Source organism: Apostichopus japonicus, chromosome 9, assembly GCF_037975245.1.
Source record: "Apostichopus japonicus isolate 1M-3 chromosome 9, ASM3797524v1, whole genome shotgun sequence".
Taxonomy (NCBI): Eukaryota; Metazoa; Echinodermata; class Holothuroidea; order Aspidochirotida; family Stichopodidae; genus Apostichopus; species Apostichopus japonicus.
Genome location: NC_092569.1, coordinates 35,262,369 through 35,288,857, shown reverse-complemented (window position 1 = coordinate 35,288,857; position 26,489 = coordinate 35,262,369). Strand labels below are relative to the sequence as shown.

The window sequence follows — 26,489 nt, the reverse complement described above, 5'->3', positions numbered from 1 at the left end:
AGGATAGCAACGTTGCTTGTTGCTAACAATCTCTTGAGTAGAACTCGTCTATCCCTGGTCGGTAGATGAACCGTTCAAATAAACGTTTACTGGACCTGAGAATGAGCAGTTTTTGAAGAGGTTCCGAGCCCCATTGTTCGACAGGTGTTCTTGTAGTAACAGCAGTGTTATTGCGAGTCTGAAAGATCGATCGTTAGGCCTAGTCCCTGGTCAGTAATGTCGTTACTGCTAGTAGTAGTAGTACTAACGTTATTGTTAGGCTTAGCAACAAGGTTTCTACTGTTACTAGTGTCAACATTGGACGCTTTACGCTTCGGTTCTTCGTTGAAGCACCTCGATAAGGGTGCTGACATTGACTCTAGCCCAAAATTAAGCTCAAAATTTATCCCTAAGTCATTCATGTTACTCGAAGTATTTAGCTGGATGATTTAAGAAGTACGTACAGTGTGTATTGAGACTCTGTGTGTCTGAAAACATATACAGTACTACTGCTGTAACTGATTGAAAGTGGGCTATATATAATTTTTTTTTGCCCATAAACATATTTGCATATACTCATGGCATGGTTAGAAAATAGCAATGTTTGGAATTGAAAATTGCTGTGAACCTTGAACTCATATCATATCTTTTAGCCAGAAATGCGGTAGCTTTTAGATCAAGACATTAGTTGTTGCAGAATAAACATTAAAGGAGTACTACAAGAATTAATTGCTATAGGGGAGCACGTCACATGATCCTCCTTGGTTGGCATGATTTTTTTGGTGTTTTTTGGGGCCTTCACGCTTCTCCTAATTGACGTAATCGTTCCAGATTTATGTATGAGTCAATGGTTAGAACATCAACTACTCACCTGTATTTCCACTGTGTGATCCAATTGATAGTCGATACTTGTCTGCCTCGTTATTAATGCTAAAAGTCGAATAAACGGCGTATTTCGATGATGAGCCGGAGTCCCTTAGATCAATTCGAAGCTGGTACGTTTTCTGGTTGGTCAGAGAGTGGATATATTTATTACCTAGCCAGTGGTCTTGATTTTTATTACCAAAACCGTTCTTGTAGTCCGACCAACCACGATAAAAGTCAGTGGAGGCACTCGATCGTCGCTGGAAAACCTATGACATGAAGAAAAAGGGTAAGCCAACTGTATAATCTACAAATCCTTAAGAGCATGACATGCAAAGCCATAGATAGTTAACATAGATATGGATATTGTCAGAGTGCGATCATTCGCAAGAGTAATCTGTTTTGAGATTTTTTTCCCCTGATATGGTCAAGTTCATCTGAACGAGATCTGCAGTGCATCATTTTGAGGAGGGTACTTAATTATAATATGAGGAAGGTAAGGATTTAAGTCCTTAATTTATTGCGAAACTCACTGTCCATCCTCCTCCGTTACTTTCCATCTCACAGAAAACCTGAATGCCGCGTGACCAACCATCAGGGTAAATGGTGTAGATACCATCACTGCGTGTACCGGAAACATAAAGCTCGTAGCAATCTTTTGGGATCAATGTGCACGTCACTCCGTCCCCTTGGTAGTTTGGATTGCAGTAACATTTACGGACACCGTTCCTCTCAGCACAGGTTGCACTACTACTACACTGGTAACTCTCATCTACAAGCCGGTTGTTCCTACAAGTTGATTTTCGTGTACATCTTGAATTGATGTAAAAGTGGCCCTCCTAATTTAAGATATTCAGCGAAAAGAAAAACAATAACTAATAAATTAATTATGAATTTGCGGTTGTCACAGTGAAATGTACAGGACTTCAACGGTGGGTGGCCAATGAAAAATTTCCGTCGAATGATCTAGGTATGAGTATGAAACTTTATGAAAGTTTTCTGAAGTATTTGAAGCCAACTCCGAAGTAAGAGGCGAAAGGATCCGTCATCAAAAAAGTAGCTGCAAATATTGCATTCAACGGCTTACCGCGACTATACATCATGCCTACAAATAGTTCTAACCGCAAGACTGTGAATAAAGTATCTATGGATGTTTGTGTCGGGCTTATAAGTGGATGCACACTCGTAGGAGTGGTCTCGTGATTCCCGACTAAACGAAATACTTCCCTTGACTGACAGTTTTAACTGGACTGGAGACAGAAAAATGGGTCAATGGCCCCCTCCCCCCAACCACGATGCGCACGCCACTCGATTATCTGTAAAAGTAATGTTTTTATCGACAAGTATAAATAATAAAGGTTTCCTTCTTATTATGGACAATAATTAAGAACAAAGCATTATAACATTTCCTGAATGAACCGTACTGACCCCTAATACACTTCCTATGTCAGCAACGAAGCAGTTGTGGGTGCACGTTTCTCCGTCCCCTTGGTAGTTTGAATTGCAGTAACATTTACGGACACCGTTCCGCTCAGCACAGGTTGCTTGATCACTACACTGGTAACTCGCCTCTACAATCCGGTTGTTTTGGCAAGTTGATTTTCGTGTACATCTTGAATTGACGTAAAAACCGCCAACCTGATTTAGGACATTCAGCAAAAAGAAAAAAACAAAAGCTTATAAATAAATTAGGAATTTGCGGTTGTCACAGTGAAATGTACAGAATTTCAACGGTGAGGTGCGAATGATAAATCCCTGGAATGATCTAGGTATGAGTAAGAACCTTTATGAAAGTTTTATGAAGTATTCGAAGCCAACTCCGAAGTAGGAGGCGAAAGGATCCGTCATCAAAAAAGTAGCTGCAAATATTGCATTCAACGGCTTACCGCGACTACACATTAGGCCTTCAAAATAACTGTGAAAATAGTATCTATGGATGTTTGTGTCGGGCTTATAAGTGGATGCTCACTCGTAGGAGTGGTCTCGTGATTCCTGACTTAAGACAAAAAAAAAACTGGAGACTGGAGACAAAAGAAATGGGTCAATGGCCCCTCCCAAAACACGATGCGCACGTCACGCGATTATCTGTAAATGTAAACTTTTTATCGACAAGATTAAATATTAAAGGTTTCCTTCTAATTATATGGACAATGATTGGGAGAAAAAACAAAAGCTTATCAATTAATTATGAATTTGCGGTTGTCACAGTAAAATGTACAGGATTTCAACGGTGGGTGGCCATTGCAAACTTCCCTTGAATGATCTAGGTAAGGGTATGAATTTTTACGAAATGTGGTCTTTGAAGCCAACTCCGATGTAGGAGTCGGCGGGGTTCGCCATGAAAAGGTAGCCGTCAAATGTTGCATTAAAACGGCCTATTGCGACTAAACGTTAGGCCTACAATTGGTTCTAACCGCAAAACTATCGTTAGTAGTATCCGTGCATTTTTTTGTAAGGTTTATAAGGGAATGACATCTGAAGGAGTAGTCTTGTGCTTCCTGACTAAATGTAAGTAAAACATTTGCTTCTTATTATGTGGAAAAAGTCATTAAGAACAACGCAATTAAAATGAAAGAACCGTACTGACCATTAATACACCTCCTTTGTCAGCAACGAAGCAGTTGCATTGGTTGAGAGGAATGCATTGTTCTTGCTGTCTCATATAATCACCGACACAAACACATTGCTCTGATTTTGTGCGAAAGTTAGCTGAGATGCAAGTATCAGGGTCGTCACAAGTCCTCTCACAGGTCTCATTGGTAAATATCTCATTAGCTGGACACCATTCAGGGATTGTTTCTAGAGAACAGAAAAGAAAATATGAAAATAATAGTAACCTGATACAGTCACGACAAATATGACATGTGGCATAGAATAGTTTGTCGTCATTACTTAAATACGTGGTTGTCAGAAGGTTAAAGGAAAGGAACATACACTTAGAAGCTGCTCGAATAAATGTAGAACATTTTAAATAGGTAGTGGCCGTTCCTTAGTCACATTAAGGTTACTATTTATTCTGATAACGAGATAAAACACCATCATTTGTTGTGCAATTAGTCTGAAACCAGGTACTCATGGCTTGTTTCTGTTTCAGAGTTCTCTAGGTGTAAGTATACTGCTTTCTGACAACAATGGTACTTAATAACAACATCAAAATTCTTTCGTTGGTTGTTCTGATCAAACTGGGAAACGAACCTGGTTTAATTGTAAACGTTATGTTGTACTAACGTTAGGAACGGTTCCTTGTTCAGAGCCATGGTCGGTGTTGAGTACGAAGCAGTCTTGTAGTGAGTGCGTAATCACGCTTTAGCTAATGGAGGCATTTTGGAATTCTAGTATGGATACTAATGCAAGATTAAGTGTTTGAACTCGCACTAGAAGCTTGTACTTGCACTCATATCATATCATATTCTAACTGCTACGATATGTATTGTAGCGCCGTTGTACTCGGTGATATACCATATGTATACTCGTACTATATATATTGTAGCAGTTTCTTCAAAACATATTTGACATGCCAAATTTACTTCCAAAAGATCCTTTCGTTTTCAGAATAAACCTTTCAGTTTCTGCGCGTTTACGTTTGACATTTAATAAATGATCACGATTTTTATGAATTTTTTGGCTTTATGTTTAATAAGAATGTAAAAGACACTTACCATCTGATATTTCGAATTTTCCTGAACTAGATATATAATAATCCCCCCATTCATCTGAGATACGAAACTCGTCGTATGTTACATAGTAAGTTTCTCCAGCAACGCTCTCAAAGTCCATTCGCAGTTGGTATCGCTTTTGATTTGTTAAGACGGCAATTTTCTCATTTCCGATCCAAAACTCACTCCCTAGAAAGCCAAAGCCATTTCTGAAGTCTTTCCAACTTCTACTAAAATTTACAGAATCCGATCTTCGTCGCTGTAATACCTTCAAAGAATATCAAAGAAGTTAACTAGGACGTGATTGAATTATTATTATTTGTTCCCTACTGCAATGCGATTTGTTGCTAACAACTATTACACAGAAATACTTATACTTATATTTCTAACTTCAGTTTGTAGTTTGGGCTAGATGTTTACAGTTTCCTTGGAAGAAGAACTGCACTGTACCTAAGTACAATCTGGTACTTAAATTCCACAATATTAAAAATAATTGATTCAAACTTTCGTTTCGATAAAAAAGGGAGATTCTATTTGAAATAACGACTTTGTATTACATCGCTATATATTGCTGTAATCAAAATCTGAAGTAAATTTGTACAAAACTATTTAAACTTGAAAAGAAAACATCAAGTAATGAGCCATACCGTCCATCCACCAGTATCAAGATCATTGTTACAGTAAGCCTCAAACGGTTCCGGATAGCCATCTGGTTTAATAAGGTACACTCCAGATGTATTGTGGGTAGAGGAACATGCATTCGATACTTCTTCGCAATCTCTCGGATACGCAGGTTGTTGAAAAACAAAGTATGAAGAACCTGGATGGAAAGTAAAACAAGGTTAACATTTTATTGTGACTGAAAAATAATTTCAGCCAACGAAAATATCGCCTAAGATGCTTTATCTCAATTGCCTCTCTCCACACAGGGGTTAATGGGTACATGTCAGGTAACTTGTCATTGGGCGCGGCATATAACTGCAGCCGTCTGGAGGGATTGTCTCTGGGACAGGTTATTATTGAACAGGGGTAATATAACGTCTGTAAAGCTCTTTGAAACCTATCGCTGTTTAAAAGCGCTACATGAATCGAATATTATTATTAGTATTTGTACTATAAGACTTTTTAGCTAATTGTAAGAGAACTGGTTTCGTTACTAAGCGAGTTATGGCAATGCATCAGTTTAAATATCAACTATTACTCAACTACCATATAGTCGAATATATCACGACTAAAGTTAAATGAAGTAATCGTTATTGAATTCTCAGATGTAACTGATTTGAAGCATTATATGTGATTAGTTTTCAGCCTGCAATGGAAATTCAAAGACAAAGTAACTAGAATTTTATTTTAACCAAGCTTCCGTAGTTATCAATCATATCCAAGTGAGATCAAAAGACTCACGAAAACAGGCAAATCCCTTTTGTTTAAAGTACCTGAGAAAATATCGTAGGATATAAAAAGATCGAAAGTATACTACTCAGAGGAAATCAGCCACAAAATAGATATTCGGAAAAAGTAACACGATTGAAAAACAAAACGTCAAGAGCGACCATTAAAAAGCTAACATTTCCAGCCATTCAAGTTGTCCAACTGAGGTGTTAACGTTTGCATTACATAAGTTATATACCTTACAGAGGTTACTTCTTATAATAAGAAAAATCATATGATATAAATAATACACCTACCTGAAGATCTTCCCTCGGCACTGACGATTATCTGTGTAATAAAAGACATTTACTGAATACATTACAAGACATACAGAGTATTGCAGTCAACATAAAGCAAGATCAGATTAAATCTAATGTTAATAAAACCAGTTTGAGGGAAAGAAAGAACTTTTCGTAAACTGGTCTAAAATATGTTAGTTTAAGAGTAAAGTCGATTTATACTTTGATAAAGTTTCCGGATAACCACTTACAATGATGTTTTTCTTTTGTCTATATTCCATATCTGATTTACAGGTCAATGATCACTTACAGGGTAGAACTTTCTTCCAGGAAACATTAGATTACTGGCATTTTCCGGTTTTACAGCTACTCTGGCACATGGTACGTACGTGAAGGACAAAGGCAATAGCCGGCTGCTTCCTTAAACAGCTTTGTTGCTTAATGCAGACAGATGTTCTTTGTTCAAGTCATATTTTGACATTAGAACATTTCAAAAATGGGTTGTAACACATTTGTGTTTAACAGTCCTTAATAACACGTAGGGATCATTAACATCGTCCCAGCTATCCTTGTTGGACGAAGATTAACGTGTCTTGATACTTACCGTGCACAACTCTGAGTTTTTAATGGTGTCATTTTACTTGTAAGGTAAGTTCATAGCCATAGATTTGTATATCTTGCTAACTAAACAATTGTAGCAGCGCTACATAGGCTCAGCTAAGCTTCTATTTGAAATCATTATGTCTAGTGTTGTGATGATATCGCCAATATCGGACCTGGCTCATATCCGATTTTTTCAATCTCAAAATCGGCCCCATACCGTTACCGATATTTTTCAACAGCCAGTATGAATGTCAAATCGCACTTTAAGTCATATTTTAATACATAAAGAATCAGAATTATCATCGGCTATCGTAAAACATTATATTGCACAGCACACAAACAGGAACCACTTGATAATTCCTTTGTGCCTATTCTATAACATTAGCCTTAACCTCTTTTTAACTGAATGATCATAGTCCCCAACAAGATGATATGCAAGAAACTGTGTGCTAGCATTTTGTTGTCACATAGAGCCACGACATTCTTAGCAAAGAATGTTAAAAGATGACGACAAGTTATGAATAAAACTGACTTCATATAGAAAAGACATTAGCGAATCCTGGCTAAGAACTTTTACTACTCTTACTGATTAACAGAACCACAACCACGATATTTTCTTTATTTTATTTTTAACTTCTGTACAAAATATATCCTACCATTTGCCGGTTATACTGACAACTAAGCCTATTCAAAATTAGCAAGTGCCTCGTCCTTGAATTATTCGACAAATTGTTTCAAACAAAATTCTCAAAATACAATCTTTTCAACAGTCATTTATGTTTTAACAAAATGCATCCATGATACTCACTGCAGCTTTTTAGAAGATACACAATTTTTGGAATGATTCAGTAGGGTTGTCCACGTGTTATAAATTGTATTCTCAGCTGAGGACTGGTAACACTGTGCAAGTTAGTGTGATAAGCTACTACTATAGTTATAAACATATAGTCACATAGACTTGTGAAATTTACTTAAAAGCGCTACAAAGACTGGTATGTACGTAACGTTAAGTGGCTTGACTGGTCTGCTTACAGATTGTTATATCATTAGATCGGTAAATATTTTTTTTAGAACATTTCGTCATGTATGTTTGACCAGCTAGAACAGAATAATTACATCATCGCAAGAAACAAGAAGTGGCTTTGTTGTGGGAAAACAGAGCAGAAATTGGAATTGGCTCCAACAATATAGGTCATTCTCACACGTATTACACACACAAACTGTGAAAAGGGTCAAATTGGAAATATGTAGTCCTTTTACAGAGAATAACATCGAACTAGATTGGATTTGATCGAGTCTCACACGGGTGGAATTTTGTCCCACAATGACGGGAAATTAAAATGGAAGACATTTTGCTACTCACATCAAAACGCATGCTGTTCATGAATACTAAAAGGTTGAAAAACAAATAACATGATCATGGCATATGATTGTGGCCCACATTTCATTATAACTTAAATCTTTACAGAAGCCCGTGATTTGAGTCCTCACATGACGACAAAAATATTCTTCGTGTACAATTTTGGTTCACCGCCATTCAAACTTATATCTTCAATGCAAAATGATAGAAGTACGTTATGGCACAGCAAATGTAAGACAACCTTAGTAACGCTACCTCAACAAATCTACGTGGTGCAGTAAGAAGAATAGACTTTTAGCAATTTAATTGTATCTGTTATAACATGATGATCATGATGATGATACACATTGCAAGAGATAAAGAATGTCAACAGAAAGGACAATATAAAAAGAAGAAGTTAAGGAAGAATGAAGGAATTTAATCTCTTTTCTCTCAGACCAAGTCATTCATGACCAAAATTCCATAGTGTGATATTGTTCTGCCATAGGGGGAAAGAATTGAACCATTACTCGGCTTTAAATTTGTAAAAGTATCAAGGATCGGAAGCAGCTTAAATACATTTTTTTCTTGTTTGTTAATGCCGAATAATTATGATATAAACATGTTAGAACAGCCGAGCATATGACAGTTCAAAGTTTATTTAATGACAATGTTGTCTTTCAAGACAAACACATATTGTATAGCAATTCTAGTAGTGAAATAGACAATTCTCTGAATAACCAGAAAACAAGGTTTAGATCATTCCTGCAATTTTAGCAGTTCTCTGATGTTTTTTCTCTCCATCAAATTTGTGAAAATGCTTCAAACTGTGAATGCACATGGGTGATAGTTTTTACATGTCGAAAATGTTAGGAATGACTTTTTGGCGCGATTTAGTATCCTTCTAGAAGAATATTTTCCTTGGATACAGAAAATGGTATCACACTTACCTAAAGTCATGAAAAAAATTATAATCTACATTTTATACTTTGCCGTTGTCAACAGATTGAAGCGGTCAAGGCGATTTATTTGGGATATAGCCAAAGTTTTTGTTGTCGTCGAGAATGTTATTCAGGAAGCACAGACGGTGTGCGACGTTATTGTTGTATCTGTATAAAACATTGTGTTTATTGTCACCGTATGCTGAGTATCACATGCCGTTTGTTTCCTTGAATATAATGGAGGAATTTAACTCGATATCCTTCAACATATAAAGCGAATTATTACCATACATTGAGCAGTGATAGATGTTATGATAATACTTTCTAGTTTTTGCAACGTATTAGAAAAGAGACCTTTAAATACAGCGTCATGTATTTTATGTTGTTTAATTTGTAAAAGTCTATCATCGATGTTTGTTAAGTACAGGGAGAATTTCCTTTGTATACTGAATTATATTACATGTTACTGTAAACGATATAAGAAATGTTAAGTTTTATACTACACCAAACGGCCCTATCACGAAGGGAGGGTGTGAGTCCGGTAGGAGGGAGTGATTGAGGGCAGCGAAGAGGGAGAGTATATGGTGGGGATCGGTGACTACTCCCATCGCATACATGTTGTAGATGGAGTACATTTTCAATGATCCTAGGTTAAGTAGCCTTGTTATCAAGTTTGAAAGACAACATACATGAGAATATATTCGCGTTGGTTTTACATTTAATTACTGTATTCAAATTGAGACTAATAAACGTTACAAGAACGTTTATATGATCGCCACAACTTTATGGAACACCTTGTGTGGAAATCAAAATAAACTACGGTATTTGTGGTTAGAGAATTAAAAGATAACTTAAAGGATCATGAATATCTGTCTTTCTTGTAGTAGTCTATTTCCATGTAATACGCTAACACCTAATACACTATATGGCATATTTTTAGTTAATATATGCATTAGATATTTAGTTCTTTGCATGGTGAACTAGCCTTAAATATTCCAATATTTGACAGAAAACATCACTTTGGATTGTCATTAAAATGTTGGTGAAATGGATTGTGTCAAAAGGCTTTTTTTTAATAAAACTGAAATGTAATATAAATTTGGTGAGAATTTTCTCACTCCAATTATGTTGTATCACTTGTTCTCTGTTTTTTTTTTACTGTTATAGATTATGTCTAAGTAAATACAAACAACAAAGCTATAAATTGAAAAGTATAAATATTTAAAGGACAATCAACAAGAATAAGAATCAGTTTATTATTAAAAGTTATAGAAGATTTCTCTGCGTCTGTATTATGTTATTACGCTAGTAATATCGGCCTTTAGTGTTATTCGTATGATCGGGTTAAATTTTAGATTTGCCTGTCGCACTTTGTCCAGAATGCAGCCTAAATTTGGAGCTATAATGTCAAAAAAACTGAATAAATGGAAGAAAAAAATACAATTCCTTCGTGCATTTGTCTTTATTTAATAAGGCATTTATGCAGCTTTTGATTTTTCTTATTTTTAGTCTGGATTGATTACACAAAGACTACACAAAGAAGTACGTTAAACGAAAAGCTATTTTATCGTTTCTTAAATATATGTATTGAATGCCATATGAGCATATATGGGGATGTGCACATTTTCTGTTACTGTTTTAGCTAGCTAACGATATCTAAATATATCTCAATTAAGTTTCCCATTCGGAATCATAATCTTCTTTTTTCCTTTTAATTTCCCTCTTATCTTGGCAATGTGATACGACATTAGGTATGAGTCGGTATCAAGGAGTTACCTTTGGTCAAGTTATATTACTTCTCGACGTAATCATTAACGAAATCAGCCTCATTTAACTGTCACTTTTAAAAAAAAAAATCGACAGAGTTTTTCTTTACAAACTTTATCATTTCAAATAAAATAAAGGAACATGTCTTACATTTGTTCTGCTCTAATATCCGTCATATTTAGAATAACGGAATATTGGGATTATATTTCTTTGGAATCTCTTACAATATATAGCGTAACTGAAGGAAATGAGAAACACAAAAAGAGAGAAAAATTAGAAACCAGAACGTACTGCCTGAAAAATAACATCTGTTATTTTTCTGGCTTGGTGGAAGTATTTTATCTTTGATAATTCGTTCTGCGATAAATCCGTGTAACCTAAGTTTTCTATTTTTAGCATTAATTTAAGTTTCCATAAATTAGTTTTAAATTAGATTGACGTGTACACCAGTTGGATTTATTGTTATTCAACTTTGTTTCCTTGAAAAATATGATATTTTCAAAATACATTTCAAAGTACCTTTTTTTTGTTGAAGACTGTTTTTTCAAACTTTGGCACACATATAACGATATCTATTAAAGAGATCTCTATGAGCATGTAAAGGAAGTAAATATTTAGGTGCTCTTTAGAAATTTATATCTGAAACTTTCGTGTTTGGATGATAGTTCAAACAATATAATCAAACGTACAACTGAGCATTTCTTCTAATTTGATTAAACCCGAACAACAGTTTAAAGTTATAGATTTCTAATTTAAAGGACGTACCTTGTCATTATAGTTTTGTTCACTGTAGTTACCCAATTAAGCAACTTTGTGATTGGATTATCACATAGAAATTGTTTTCTTTTAGAGTAGTTAACGCATATGTTGCTTTAATGTATTCATCAGGATAACTTGGACAAAGACGAGCAATAAAATGTCTGTTCGGAAATCATATCAAAATAACAGAGCTGACAAAGGAAGTTGCCTTTACGCAGATGAAAACCAAGTTATTCGTATGTAGTTTATATCGAAAAATAAAAGCAAGGCATCATAACAAATATAAAGAAAACATTGAAAACATTTAACTATACAAAGCTTATCGAATATCGCTCTGTTTCAAAAGGGAATCTCATGATTGGATTTTTAACAAGAAGAACTTTTTTTTAAAGTTATTGTATAGTGTTTTAGTTATCGCTGAAATAAATTAATTGCTTGTTTTCAGTTATCGAACTCGTAGCCAATATTATGGAGTATACATTTATGAGCTAGAATGATTTACATTTGAATTTAAGCTCACTAATTTTTAATATGAATTGAGTGTTGTAACGTGATGGTATGGATCTGTGAAAGGTAGGGTTGGCCATTGAAGGTAAACCTTGTGAACAGATGTGCTGTAAAGGATATGTTGGGAACGATATACTCTTAAGTTTGTAAAAAGGATTACTTTTTCCTGGCCTTATCACGAAACTTGATTGACTTTGAAAAATTGGTGTGTAACGAAAACACGTTTGAGATGTATGAATGAGCTTTTCTTCAAAGTATTTTACATGTGAGCAAATTTTAAAGAATACTGTATATAAGCAAAGAAGAACCGATTAGAGCTAATCTTTTGTTTTTATTCCAATATATGTGGTTAAATTAAAAGACGTTTCGTCATTTTTATCGAAACACTGCTGTCTTTTCGCGAAGTTAAAATTTCTGAGTATTTCTAATTGAAGGCTTTCTATCTGTAGTTTATCTTGATCTTTTATCGATATTTTCCTATTATTTCGAAGAGGCTATCTCTTCACTGTCACATAATTTAATATTAACAGAGTTAGCTCAACAACACATTGATGCGACTTATGTTATGTTTTTCGAAACAGAAAATATTTCAATGGAGTAAAATATAAAATATATTAAACAATAGAAAGACTTACCATTTCTGTTCCAAACGAGTTCCAAATCGTCAAAACAGTCAAACAAACTTTGAAACAATTCTCCATGATTTCGAGTTTGTATAAATGACATGCAAAAATATATTCGATGAAGTGCAAGATGGCAAATGACACAGGGTCTCTATTTAGGGGTTACCAACACCCTACTGAAATGACCGTAGTAGTATGGATGTCCATTAATGCCATCATTTTATTTGAAATATGATTTGGTGAACAGCTTATACAAATTTGCTGCACATCTAAAGTATTATTGGCTTGTGTGTAAAGAAGACTATTAGACATGCGCAATCCAATTTAATATTATTTACAGCTATATATATCTTGAACTTTCAGTCAATAGTCCAGTAAGCTTCATTTGCATAATGTTGAATTGTCCTTGTTCCGATAAATACCGCATACCAGCTACTGTATGCTTATTGACTATCGTGCCTCTAGTTCCAACGACAGCAACGGTATTGCAATTCAATCAATGTAAATATATTTGGTTTTAAACGAATATTAATTACAATGATCACTTTTAATCTACAATACATTTAGTGTAGTTTATGTTAAAGTTTTGTAGTTATGTGCCAAACGACGTCAATGCTAGTAGGAATGTTGATTTACTTGTTCTGGTTAAGCTGCTTTTACCGATATTTTAAGAAACTTGTATGAGTCATTATTTTAGCTAAGTTACTTCGCTTTTGGTTGGAAGGCAAAATTAAAGCAGTATCGAAAGGACAGGAAGTGATACTACTAATAAGCACTATATAACATGCATGAACTAGTACAATACATCTTATATACCGTGAAATTTACGGTATGATCTATTCTAAACTATCAATACGTATGTACAAATATCTAATTAACACAGTTTGGAACATTCGAAGTTGGTCAGTGGTACGCTATATGAACAATACTTCCTTGTTTGATGATGCCTACATCACATCCTGTTTGCGGAATCGAGTATTCTCACATCTGATTGAATAAACATTTCAGCTGTTACACTGGGCTTTGACTTATCTGTTTATAGACTGTAAGAATTACATCAATAATGACTGTAAATTATAAGGAAAAATATTTTTCATTTATATAAGATATTTAATCAAGGAGCATGTTTTGACCTATGGAATGGTAGGTTTGATATTAAATTTTTTCTTTGATACAAATTTTAAAATGAAATGTATATCTGTTAACCAGCATAGGCGTAGCTAGAGCTTATTTAGAGGCGTAAAGTTACTTTATAAGCGTAGCTATAAGTGGTTCTTTTAACAGTGGCCCCCATTTCTCAGGGAGCCTAGGGTTGGCTACCAACGGAGACAACTGTCAGTCATGATTTTGCATGAATAATTATATGAGTACCAGCACGCCCACGCCATTCTATTATGTAGCTAAAAGTGGCGTAGCCAGAGGTAGAGAAAACTCTGTCCCTCCCACACACAAAACATTTTCAGGGACGAAAACTGGGACGGTAAGGAAAATTAACCAAGAAAAATAAATAGCTATCATATATGATATTGGTCCGGTTACTTTATGATACAGCACAACGTTTAGACTGCCTCTCAGAAGCTATATGCCCACCAAGCACAGAAATAGGTTTCTATTAACAAATTCACTTCGAGTCAGTTATTGACATTTTTAGACAAAATTCCGTGAGTCGAACGGCACTGGATTGTCGTCTTTAATAAAAGGTCACTGAGAGAGGAGATAAATCCGTATACCTACCCTCATATCCTATTATGTATTTTAAATGTTTTATGTATTCAATATAAACAAGGCCGTAGACACAGGGACCATGGGAACACGATCCTGACCAACCCCCCCCCCACCCCCAACCCCGAAAGTTTCTAGCAAATGGTTAACAAATGTTATATCACCCGAACGCTAATGTTTTTAATATATAATGAAAATGATAGCATCATGCTTCACAACACCCTTACCGAGACAAAATTCTCTCAAAGGTGAGGGCACGCTCCTCCCCTTAAGCCCCACCCCTGTCCTAAGATCCCTCCCTAGTACGGACGTCCACCTAAACTTTGAATTGAATTTCGTAACAGGGTGTACAGACTGTAAATGTTCATGCAATTACATATCAGTGCAGGCGTTAAGTCAACCTTAGAAGTTATACAGTAGTTCACGCACATTCTGTGAACCGTCTGAAATAGTACAGTATTAATTAATCGAAACTTGTTTGTCCAATGCCAACCATGCCAGGCATATAAAATGAACAAAATAAAATTGATACACTTCTCAACAATAGCGATGCATTCCACGTCAGTACTAAATCTTTTAGCTAACCCTTTTCATTATTTCAGGAAAAAAAAAACATTTTTATGTAAACCAGTTGCACTTTTCGGATACGTTGGAGGTAGAAACGAAACTGTTAATACAAGTCGACAGTTTGAAATAAAATGTCGTACGTTAAGTTTTTAGCATAATCAGTAGAAATTTGTAAGATAATATAGCCGAAATTTAAAAATAAGTCTTGATACAATACTTCAAAGCTTCGCAATATTCCGCGTACTGCCGGGGTGACTATTGTTGCACGAAAAAAGAACCGGATATCCCATTGACGTTGCGCGAAAGAGAAACTAAATATTGGATGTTGTGCCTGGTTTACTCACTCTTCAATATATGAATTCTCGTATTCCTCGGCTTTGAGTGACATAACAAATTTTGACAAATAAAATTGGAAACACATTTGGCAATTTCTGTGGGTGAAATTGGATCCCGTATTAAATCAATCATTGCATGTGAAAACAAAAAGAAACAAAATATTTCATAATCACAGAGTCGACACAAATTGCGCCAGTCTGGTTGTTCTCGATTTGAATCTACATTCCCCTTGAAAAAGGAAGGATTTACGCCCCTGTACTTACATTAGAAACAACCATATCACACGGTGCATATTCGTTTTGCTGGATTAGAAATGGAAGTTGCGCAGAAGAGTTCAGTCAAAAGGTTGGTTAAGAGACCCAATGATTAGAAGTCTCGTTGTGGGTTATTCAATATGCAAGGTGCCAGTGAACTTTCGGCTAATCAAATGATTTCTTCTCTGGAATTTGTTTGGCCATGATAAAAATCTGTTCAGGTGATGCAGAATTTATTCAGCAGGTGGTTCAAGTCCACCAACAGATAACATTAAGCCTCTCACTTTCCAAGAAGAATATCAAACTTTTGAGCACTTAATGTGACTTGATATAGAAAAAAGGCTAATCCTATGACAGAAATTTTGTATGACAATTGGCAAAGCAATCAATGTGTAAATTAGTAAAGGCATCATAATTGACGCACCTTCGCAATTGACGCATCTTCAAATTTTGCTAAACGGTTCAGCAGGCAACAAGGCAGAGTTACATATTTCATGAGTTTGAATCCACTTCAGGTATATGCTGATCAAATTGTGTGTGTTTTTTTTAAATCTTTTGACATTCTCTCCCAAGTTTTGCACGTATTTTTGGCATTTAGAAATCTTACTTCCTACAAATAACCAAAATTACCTAAACATGAAACAACTACTCTCAGGGACCTGGTCTGTCTGAGTTGAGAGGCTCAATATCGGGGTGTAAAATACTTGACACGGCAGACATTTTGTGGTCAAATTCTGCTCACTATACTCTTGAAGGGGCAATGCCAGTACAAAAAGATCTCTTAATGTACAGTTAGCTTGTTACAACAATGTGACAGTATATGTGTACAATTGGTAAACATTTCATAATTTTTCAACAACACATACATTAACACTTAAATGAGACAGTGCCTCCCCCCCCCCCACCTTTGTAAATAAAGAATAGGAGCTGGTGTTGTTATACCTCATTACCAGCTTTGTATGGTTAAAACACAAACAAACCCACTGGTGGGAAATTTTCAAATACACAACTAGAAACCCAAATTTCTCAAGAGGGGTGGTTGTTGTGTTGTCCTTTTTTTCTAGGAATACATGTGCTGGCTCCCAAAGAGTCTATCTCTTTTTAGTACTGTGAGTGAAATAGACAGTTTAATAGCTATTTTTGGTTAAGTAGGAATATTCTTGGTGATAGATGTTTAATTTAAAATGTGCCTATGGACTCCGAAATCCATTTATATGTTAAGTAATGTGTCTGGTAATTTATTTATTAAGCATTAATTGACAGCTGGTAGGTCACTGGACCCCAGATACCAGGGAGTGAAGGGCATAGGGTTGGAGAGGGAAGTTGAGACAAAGGCTAAATTATGAATATTCAATAAACCAACCTTTGTGTTTGATTGGTTTAAGGTGGTTAAGGTGGTATTATGGGATGTGTTTTAGGAATTATGGGATGGAATGAATAGGGTATGATGGTAGGGGAACAAAGTTGAGAATAGTTACTGAATCTGAGTTGCATATAGGTAGAGTAGAAGAGAAGAAGGATAAAGTTTGAGATGGTTGGGAACGAGATTATAATTATTTTCTAAGACTAACTTCACCAGTATTAGAATAGAGGACTAGTATAAAATTAATTTAAAGTTAAGTGGACACTTGAAGCGTTTTTATAGATCTTTTGTGAATACCTGGAGCATGTTCTTTAAATGGATATTTTATTTCAGTAAACACCTGGAACTGTTTTACATGGAGATTTGATATTCAATAAAAGTTCATCACCCGAAGTTGTAGCCATGGAGGCAGACCTACAGTTCATCCTGTTCTAATATCTGGCAACCATACTATTTGTTGTGCTAATTTTCTGTTGTGATGGAACTATAAATCCCCTTTCTAATTCTACGTCCATGTTTGGCACCGGACGTGAAGTCCTGCGACGACCCAACCCCATTGATAAACAGCCCCTTCTAGAGACCGAGACGCCCCAAGGGGTTATTTTTCCCCGAGTAGCGAGCTACCCAGAGAGCCACCCTACTCCAGAGACGTCCTCAACTAAGGGAACCGCCCTCGAGGTTTCCTAATGAGACAACTTCATTTGCAATTACGTTAGATCTACTCGCGCCGCGATTTTGTTTTTATTTCGTTGGACCGATAAGTATTTTATTTTCCAATAAGTTCAGTGGGGTCGTTATAAGATGTAGGAGCTCCAAAATATGTAAGTTTACACCCCTGAATATAATTTTACATTTTACTTTAAGTAACCCCTTTGAGTTTAATGCAACGTCCATGTGCATAGTAACATTTCTATTTCAAACCAAGTTGTATCATAAAGAATAAAGGATACAGAAGTATTGATGTGGTTAATGATTGACAGTAAAAATTACATGGTATATGAAGCTGGTAACAAAAATTTACGATATTAATATAAAAACTAATCGAACATCGCGATAAGTAATAACGGCATTATAATTAGTTTGATAGTCTGAGCTTAGAGGGTCTGTTAACAAATTATGTATGTATAGTTTTAATTAAATGTTACTCAATTTGTCAAAAATCAAGTTTTTGGATTGTTTAACAAAATGGGGTTTATTATCATTCTTTCAGAAACTCAGGCGATGTTAAGAATACATTTGGCAAACATTTTTTTTTAAACCGAGTTTTATCGTCCAGGTTAAAGGATTAATTACAATGATAAAGGCGGTTAATTATTGCTACGGTAAATATTCCATAGTTTATGAAGCTGGTAACAAAGATTTCCATCTTCATGAAAAAAAGTAATCAAATATCACGAAAACTAAAACGGCATTAGGCCTACTTAGAGATTAGACCGGCTATTATGAAGATTAATATACCAAGGTTACAATACTGGTTGTGGGGAGGCTGACAAATATTTGGAAGCTTAGAGCAGATAAAGGCAAAATAATGAGTGTTCTTCTTCAATCATGGGTTGTGGGATCGAATAGATTATGTCTTTCTTTTCCGTAATGGATGAATTTAGGCAGAATTTTCAACAACAACAAACATTTCAAAACCCTTATAACTCGAAGAAAAACATGTTTTGTGTTTCTAATATCATGTAAATAGTACCTTCAGATGACATTCAGAAATTGCTAATGTATTTTAAACATGATGTCATTTGGGGTTAGAAACTTCTTACGTTTAATGTTGCATCTGAGGAACTGAACTAATCTATTAGATAGTACAGTCCTGTAATTGTTATTGATAAACCTCGTTAAGTCACATTTAAGGTTCTTGGTAAATTCTTAAATGATAACAACAAAGCTGGCTAATAATTTAATTATGCAAGTTACGAACATTCGATAAAACAATGATAATATTATGTAACTGTTACAGACCTAACGTGTTCTAGCGGTGAGGGGGTGTGGAGTGGTGGTGAAAACCATTAATGAAATGATAGAGATTTGTGACATGGACCATCAAATTATGTTCGTTAATCATTTTATTTCAATAAAATGTAATTATTAATGGTGTAGCAATCATTACTCAGTGTAATTAGTCAGTTAGATATCATTATTAATGTATGACTTCCATGAACGGACCATTGTCCAGTGTCTATAGAACAATCGGATTAGTTGGTTAATTGGTTTAAATTGTCTCTAAGTATCTCTACTAATAACTTTTGACTCAATTATGAATGTATAAGGAAACGTTTATTCATTGAAACCAACGGCAGCAATCAATATTTTTCCTAGATATTTAGATAACTGATATGTGTTACTCATTTAATGTTGGCTCATAGCTAAGGTACATGGTTTGCCTCTGAATGCAGTTTCTACGATCTGCAAGAACAAGTCCGCCATCAACAGATGCATAAACAGCAAGTCTGTACTTTTTATGAAAAGTCCACCTTAACCCCAATCCCCTTACATCGAGACTACACCGGTGTGTGGTTTTGGTTTGACTCCACAACAGAACACACAGCCGAAGATTAAGAAATAGGTCATGTTGTCATAGAATTGAAAATAGAGGGCGGAAGCACTATATTTGTAGTACCACAATGATGAGACCATTGTAGATTACTGAAGCGAGGAAGGGATATACCATCGAATATATGCATGCCCGTGTAAGCTTATCTTTAAGTGTCATTTATTCTTATTGTGCTAAAGCATTGCAAAATAAACAGACAGATATATATACATATCATAATATATCATATATCATATCTTTTATTTTTTGTTGAGAGAAATGCAAAACTAACAGAAAGAGAAAGTTATAAAATATCAATAACACTATGGATCGTCGAAAGCCAAAATAAAATGATCAAATTATTTGGCTGTTCATCTTATTTCCGTATAGTATATATCTTCCTTTAGTCTGAAATGAACAAAATTAATAGCTTATAAACAGTCAATCAAATACATCAACGTGCATATGACAAAAGTAAGTAAAGTTATGTTAAATTAATTTTGTTAATTAATCTTGTTTTGTATTAAAAGTATATCACTTCCACGAAAAGATATTTTTTCAAATGTTTCTATAAACACTCCTGACTACATCTGCCAAATGTGTACACATCGTCATTCACGTTGGCCTGGTTAATAGTTACAGGCGTCGGTGTAAAAGTAAACTAAGCATGTGTCTTATCTAGTGCATCATACATTTATGCTATGTTATCTTGACCAACTGAACAGAATTCTTGATCGCTTGCTAGCATTTGGTACACATATCCTTAAATTGATGTTATGTTTGGACCAGGGCCATTTCAAGAATTCGCATGTTGATGGCAGCGGAAGTTAATTACGTATAATAAAGGAACACGTGATACCATAACACAATATCCAGGGGAAGGTCCAAGCAGTTGTCCCACTACCTCCACACAACTCCTTTGGGTTCAAACTCTCCCCACCCTCTCAGGAGTTCACCCTCCCACTTAAATCCTTGGGGTTAAGCTCAAGAAGCTGTAAAACAAGCCAAGAATGCAGAAGAGAGACGAGTGGCGGAGGAGGCTAAAAAAGCTGCAAAGAAGTGAGACCCGATTTTTTTCCCATTTTATCAAACCAAATGTGATCAAAGAGAGAAATTAATTAGCTTTGTATTGGTTTTTAAGTAGCATACTTTTTATTTGTTTGCCATTAATATGTAAAATTGGCCATCCCCCCCCCTAACAAAAAAGAAGCAGCAGAAGATGGATAATACTAATGCTGTTAGTTAATGATAATACTATTAAGCACAATGTTGTCTCTAGATAGGGAAAGTAGGGGGTGAAGTGAACACGTTATGGGAGAGAGTGGGGTAATGGGTAAAGAAATAAAGTGAAATAGAAGAAGATTAATATTACTTTACAAAAGTATCCTTTTGTAACTGAATATATCGAGTGATTTGAATAATTGATACCCGTTGTTATACTGTGAATATAGGCATTTGTATATCAACTAATCCATTAACACAATGTCTTTAAAATGTAAATATATGTGAGAACCTGAAAGAAGAGCTTCAAGTTTTAGTTGTCTTACCTCCTGATGTCTTGTTATCATTCTATGGGTATATGAACTTGACAACATTACAAGCAGACAAAAGTCAGAATATTCGTTACAGAATAAATGTTAGGGTTCTGGTTGTTATTTAATTGAGTGGTTTGCCATTACTGTATTGTGTAGTCCAAACGTATAGCGTTATTGAGTTTTTAAAGCATTGTAGTAGATTGTTTGCGGTTTCTAAATTGTGTGTATTTTCTTCTCTTTGATTAGGTTCTTTTTGTGAGTAGTTCCACGACAACCCTGATAATGACTTTAATCGTTGTCATCAGGTGACTTGTCGACTGCGCTAAATCTGAAGCGATTGGTAAAAATGAAGTCTCCTAGTCCTGATGTATGTTTGTCAAAGAAACCAAGAATCGTTACGTATCCACTTTCACGCAAATCTTAGTTTCCATAATACGAATACTTTTTTCTTGGGAGGGGGAGGGGGTAGAGGTGGACTACGAGGGATACAATACATATAAAAAACAGTGACAAGTTAACTTTAATTTTTATTCTTTTGTGAGACTCACACTATAATCAGATTGCAAACTATCAAACAACAGTATGCTGGTCAACATTCATAATGTTACATCAATTTCAATTAATAATATCTTCTCATTCACTTAATAATGAATTATTTATCGGATCGCTCTCTTTTTTTTTTGTTACATGTTGTTCTTCGTTCTGGTATGTCGCTATTTCTACGGTAGGACGCTCGAAGATTTGAGCGGAATGATCAGTCTTTCTTTTATCTTTTTAGTAAACCCTGCTTTTGGGGCAGTGTTTTCTTGATATGGTTTTGTCTACACCGGCTTTATTTTCATATCTGTGTATTTCAGGCTACATCCGTAACCATTCAAATTATAACTCTCCCAGAACATGTTCGTTCCTCGAGTAGAGCCGTCGTAGTCTCCGTTGAGGTGTGTATATGCGCACTGAGCACAGTCGCTGTCACCATTGGGAAATGCCATGCAATAGTAATAATTACTGGGACAGTAAGACCGACAATAAGAAGCAGAATAATCACGTCTACAGTGATAGTAATCGTAGAACCACCAGGCTCCTCTGTGTCTCTCCGCACAGTCGTAGCTGCTCCATCCATCGTTGTCCCGGTCTTTTGTACTGAATTGTTTATTGTTGCTACCAGACAAACTATCATAACCTGCAACAAACAAGAAAGAGTAAATCAATCGGTCATTTTATATACTTTGAACGAATCCAATATCGGATGCTAGATAGAGGGCAGTGCGTTTTTGTCCTACCAACATGAAAACGTCAGTTCCGCGAATGTTTTGTTTCTTGTGTTCAATATTTACGATACATAAGGTGGTATTTTGTCTTTGCAAGGGCGTTTTTATATATTTTTGTTGTTGTTCCGTTTGAAATACAGCACCACAACAGGACTAGAATACAGATGGGGAAACCACCTTAACCAAATACTAGGTTTGGGTTACTAGAGTTGCTAATTTCGCTCTTTATTTATATTTATTCATCCGCAAGTATTTACAATACTATTCATTCATTTCATTATTTGATTGTTATTTCTAAGTTCACAACTGATTAGTCTCCTACTCTGTCAAAACTGTAGTTATAAATTTCTTGTTTGTTGAATAATATCACCATGTTCTACTGTTTACAGGGTATGCAGTGTGTTATAGTCATCGATTGGTCAATTCTTTAACCTTTATCTGTAACACTGTGCAAGTTTTGTATCTTTCAACCTGAGCTCATACGTTGGACTATAAACGTAGATTGAAGTTACACTATACACAAATCATGAAATCAATACTTTTAAATGAAGAATAGAACCGACATTGTATAAACGGAATTTACTATTAATGTAGTAGCTAATATTTGAGGTTTCGACAAAGTAACCAAAATTCGATGTATTACACTTCTGAAAATCTTGAATGATATTGATTATCGTCTTTTTATTATTTAGTTCTTATCGACATGTACTTCTAGTCTCGTACGTATAACTTCTTTGAACAAACTGATTGATTGATTAAAATTTATCGAATCTATACAGACGAATATTTCAAATAAATCATTTCTGATTCCCCTATTTCAATGTTCTATGCATGATAAACCCTAGATGACTTTTCACATAACATGATTAAATTTAAATAGCGCCTCAAAGTTTTCACATATGAGAATCATCGAATATACTTACCACTTAAAGTCACACTATACAGTAACGAGAAGGCACACGTGGCATGCTTCCAGGTACTACTAATATGATATTAACCCCTTTGTAAGTTTGAAGTGATGCGAGTTTGGTAGACAACAGCGAGCTGCAAGGCAACATACATTTACGATAATTTTCAGAATACTCGTTTAGGTTGGGATGATAGTGATGTTGAGATTTACTTTCTCTGTGTCAGAAATACATACCGAATGTTAAAAGATGACGACAAGTTATGAATAAAACTGACTTCATATAGAAAAGACATTAGCGTATCCTGGCTAAGAACTTTTACTACTCTTAGTGATTAACAGAACCAAAACCACGATATTTTCTTTATTTTTTTTTAAATTCCGTAAAAAATATATCCTACCATTTGCCGGTTATACTGACAACTAAGCCTAGCCAAAATTAGCAAGTGCCTCGTCCTTGAATTATTCGACAAATTGTTTCAAACAAACTTCTCAAAATACAATCTTTTCAACAGTCATTTATGTTTTAACAAAATGCATCCATGATACTCATTGCAGCTTCTTAAAATATACACAATTTTTGGAATGATTCAGTAGGGGGTGTCCACGTGTTATAAATTGTATTCTCAGCTGAGGACTAGAAGCACTGTGCAAGTTAGTGTGACAAGCTACTACTGTAGTTATAAACATATAGTCACATAGACTTGTGAAATTTACTTTCAAGCGCTACAAAGACTGGTATGTACGTAACGTTAAGTGGCTTGACTGGTCTGCTTACAGATTGTTATATCATTAGATCGGTAAATATATTTTTTAGAACATTTCGTCATGTATGTTTGACCAGCTTAAACAGAATAATAAATCATCGCAAGAAACAAGAAGTGGCTTTGTTGTGGGAAAAAAGAGCAGAAATTGTAATTGGCTCCAACAATTTAGGTCATTCTCACACGTATTACACACACAAACTGTGAAAAGGGTCAAATTGGAAATATGTAGTCCTTTTACAGAGAATAACATCGAACTAGATTGGATATGATCGAGTATCCCACGGGTGGAATTTGTCCCACAATGACGGGAAATTAAAATGGAAGACATTTTGCTACTCACATCAAAACGCATGCTGTTCATGAATACTAAAAGGTTAAAAAACAAATAACATGATCATGGCATATGATTGTGGCCCACATTTCATTATAACTGAAATCTTTACAGAAGCCCCTGATTTGAGTCCTCACACGACGACAAAAAATATTCTTCGTGTACAATTTTGGTTCACCTCCATTCAAACTTATATCTTCAATGCAAAATGGTAGAAGTACGTTATGGCACAGCAAATGTAAAACAACCTTAGTAACGCTACCTCAACAAATCTACGTGGTGCAGTAAGAAGAATAGACTTTTAGCAATTTAATTGTATCTGTTATAACATGATGATCATGATGATGATACAAATTGCAAGAGATAAAGAATGTCAACAGAAAGGACAATATAAAAAGAAGAAGTTAAGGAAGAATGAAGGAATTTAATCTCTTTTCTTTCAGATCAAGTCATTCATGACCAAAATTCCATAGTGTGATATTGTTCTGCCATAGGGGGTGAGAATTGAACCAAAACTCGGCTTTAAACACATTTTTTTCTTGTTTGTTAATGCCGAATAATTATGATATAAACATGTTAGAACAGCCGAGCATATGACAGTTCAAAGTTTATTTAATGACAATGTTGTCTTTCAAGACAAACACATATTGTATAGCATTTCCAGTAGTGAAATAGACAATTCTCTGAATAACCAGAAAACAAGGTTTAGATCATTCCTGCAATTTTAGCAGTTCTCTGATGTTTTTTCTCTCCATCAAATTTTAAAAAATGCTTCAAAACTGTGAATGCACATGGGTGATAGTTTTTACATGTCGAACATGTCAGGAATGACTTTTTGGCACGATTTAGTATCCTTCTAGAAGAATATTTTCCTTGGATACAGAAAATGGTATCACACTTACCTAAAGTCATGAAAAAAATTATAATCTACATTTTATACTTTGCCGTTGTCAACAGATTGAAGCGGTCAAGGCGATTTATTTGGGATATAGCCAAATTTGTTGTTGTCGTCGAGAATGTTATTCAGGAAGCACAGACGGTGTGCGACGTTATTATTGTATCTGTTTAAAACATTGTGTTTATTGTCACCGTATGCTGAGTATCACATGCCGTTTGTTCCCTTGAATATAATGGAGGAATTTAACTCGATATCCTTCAACATATAAAGCGAATTATTACCATACATTGAGCAGTGATAGATGTTATGATAATACTTTCTAGTTTTTGCAACGTATTAGAAAAGAGACCTTTAAATACAGCGTCATGTATTTTATGTTGTTTAATTTGTAAAAGTCTATCATCGATGTTTGTTAAGTACAGGGAGAATTTCCTTTGTATACTGAATTATATTACATGTTACTGTAAACGATATAAGAAATGTTAAGTTTTATACTACACCAAACAGCCCTATCACGAAGGGAGGGTGTGAGTCGGGTAGGAGGGAGTGATTGAGGGCAGCGAAGAGGGAGAGTATATGGGTGGGGATCGGTGACTACTCCCATCGCATACATGTTGTAGATGGAGTACATTTTCAATGGTCCTAGGTTAAGAAGCCTTGTTATCAAGTTTGAAAGACAACATACATGAGAATATATTCGCGTTGGTTTTACATTTAATTACTGTATTCAAATTGAGACTAATAAACGTAACAAGAACGTTTACATGATCGCCACGACTTTATGGAACACCTTGTGTGGGAATCAAAATAAACTACGGTATTTGTGGTTAGAGAATTAAAAGATAGCTTAAAGGATCTGAATGAATATCTGTCTTTCTCGTATTAGTCTGTTTCCAGGTTATACGTTAACATATAATACACTATTTCGCAGAGTTTTAGTTAATAAATGCAGTAGATATTTAGTTCTTTACATGGTGGACTAGCCTTAAATATTCCAATATTTGACAGAAAACATCACTTTGGATTGTCATTAGAATGTTGGTGAACTGGATTATGTCAAAAGGTTTTTTTTTAATAAAAATGAAATGTAATTTAAATTTGGTGATAATTTTCTCACTCCAATTATGTTGTATCACTTGTTCTCTGTTTTTTTACTGTTATAGATTATGTCAAAGTAAATAAAGAAAGACAAACAAAAAACGACAAAGCTATAAATTGAAAAGTATAATGATTTAAAAGACAATCAACTAGAATAAGAATCAGTTTATTTTTAAAAGTTATAGAAGTTTTCTCTGCGTCT

General features: G+C 35.0%; 2 protein-coding genes across 2 annotated transcripts in view; both read right to left on the bottom strand.

The window, feature by feature from the left end:
* LOC139973677 (uncharacterized) overlaps nt 1-26,489 on the bottom strand; it is a 489,233-nt gene that overhangs the window by 281,302 nt on the left and 181,442 nt on the right. The gene's annotated exons all lie outside the window — the stretch shown is intronic.
* On the bottom strand, nt 731-4,241 carry LOC139973831 (uncharacterized). The gene is made up of 5 exons (XM_071980705.1): nt 4,232-4,241; nt 3,431-3,642; nt 2,272-2,481; nt 1,377-1,682; nt 731-1,112 (listed from the first exon to the last, which is right to left on the bottom strand). The coding sequence occupies exons 1-5, from the start codon at nt 4,239-4,241 to the stop codon at nt 843-845; spliced, it is 1,008 nt and encodes a 335-aa protein (XP_071836806.1). The 3' UTR covers nt 731-842.

What these genes read in the sequence shown, in the direction of transcription:
- LOC139973831 (XM_071980705.1), bottom strand. An exon ending in ACAAAGGAGGTGTATTAATG is followed by an intron (nt 2,482 to 3,430) that starts GTCAGTACGGTT and finishes GTCCTAAATCAG; the next exon opens with GTTGGCGGTTTTTACGTCAA. An exon ending in GTAACGGAGGAGGATGGACA is followed by an intron (nt 1,113 to 1,376) that starts GTGAGTTTCGCA and finishes TTCATGTCATAG; the next exon opens with GTTTTCCAGCGACGATCGAG.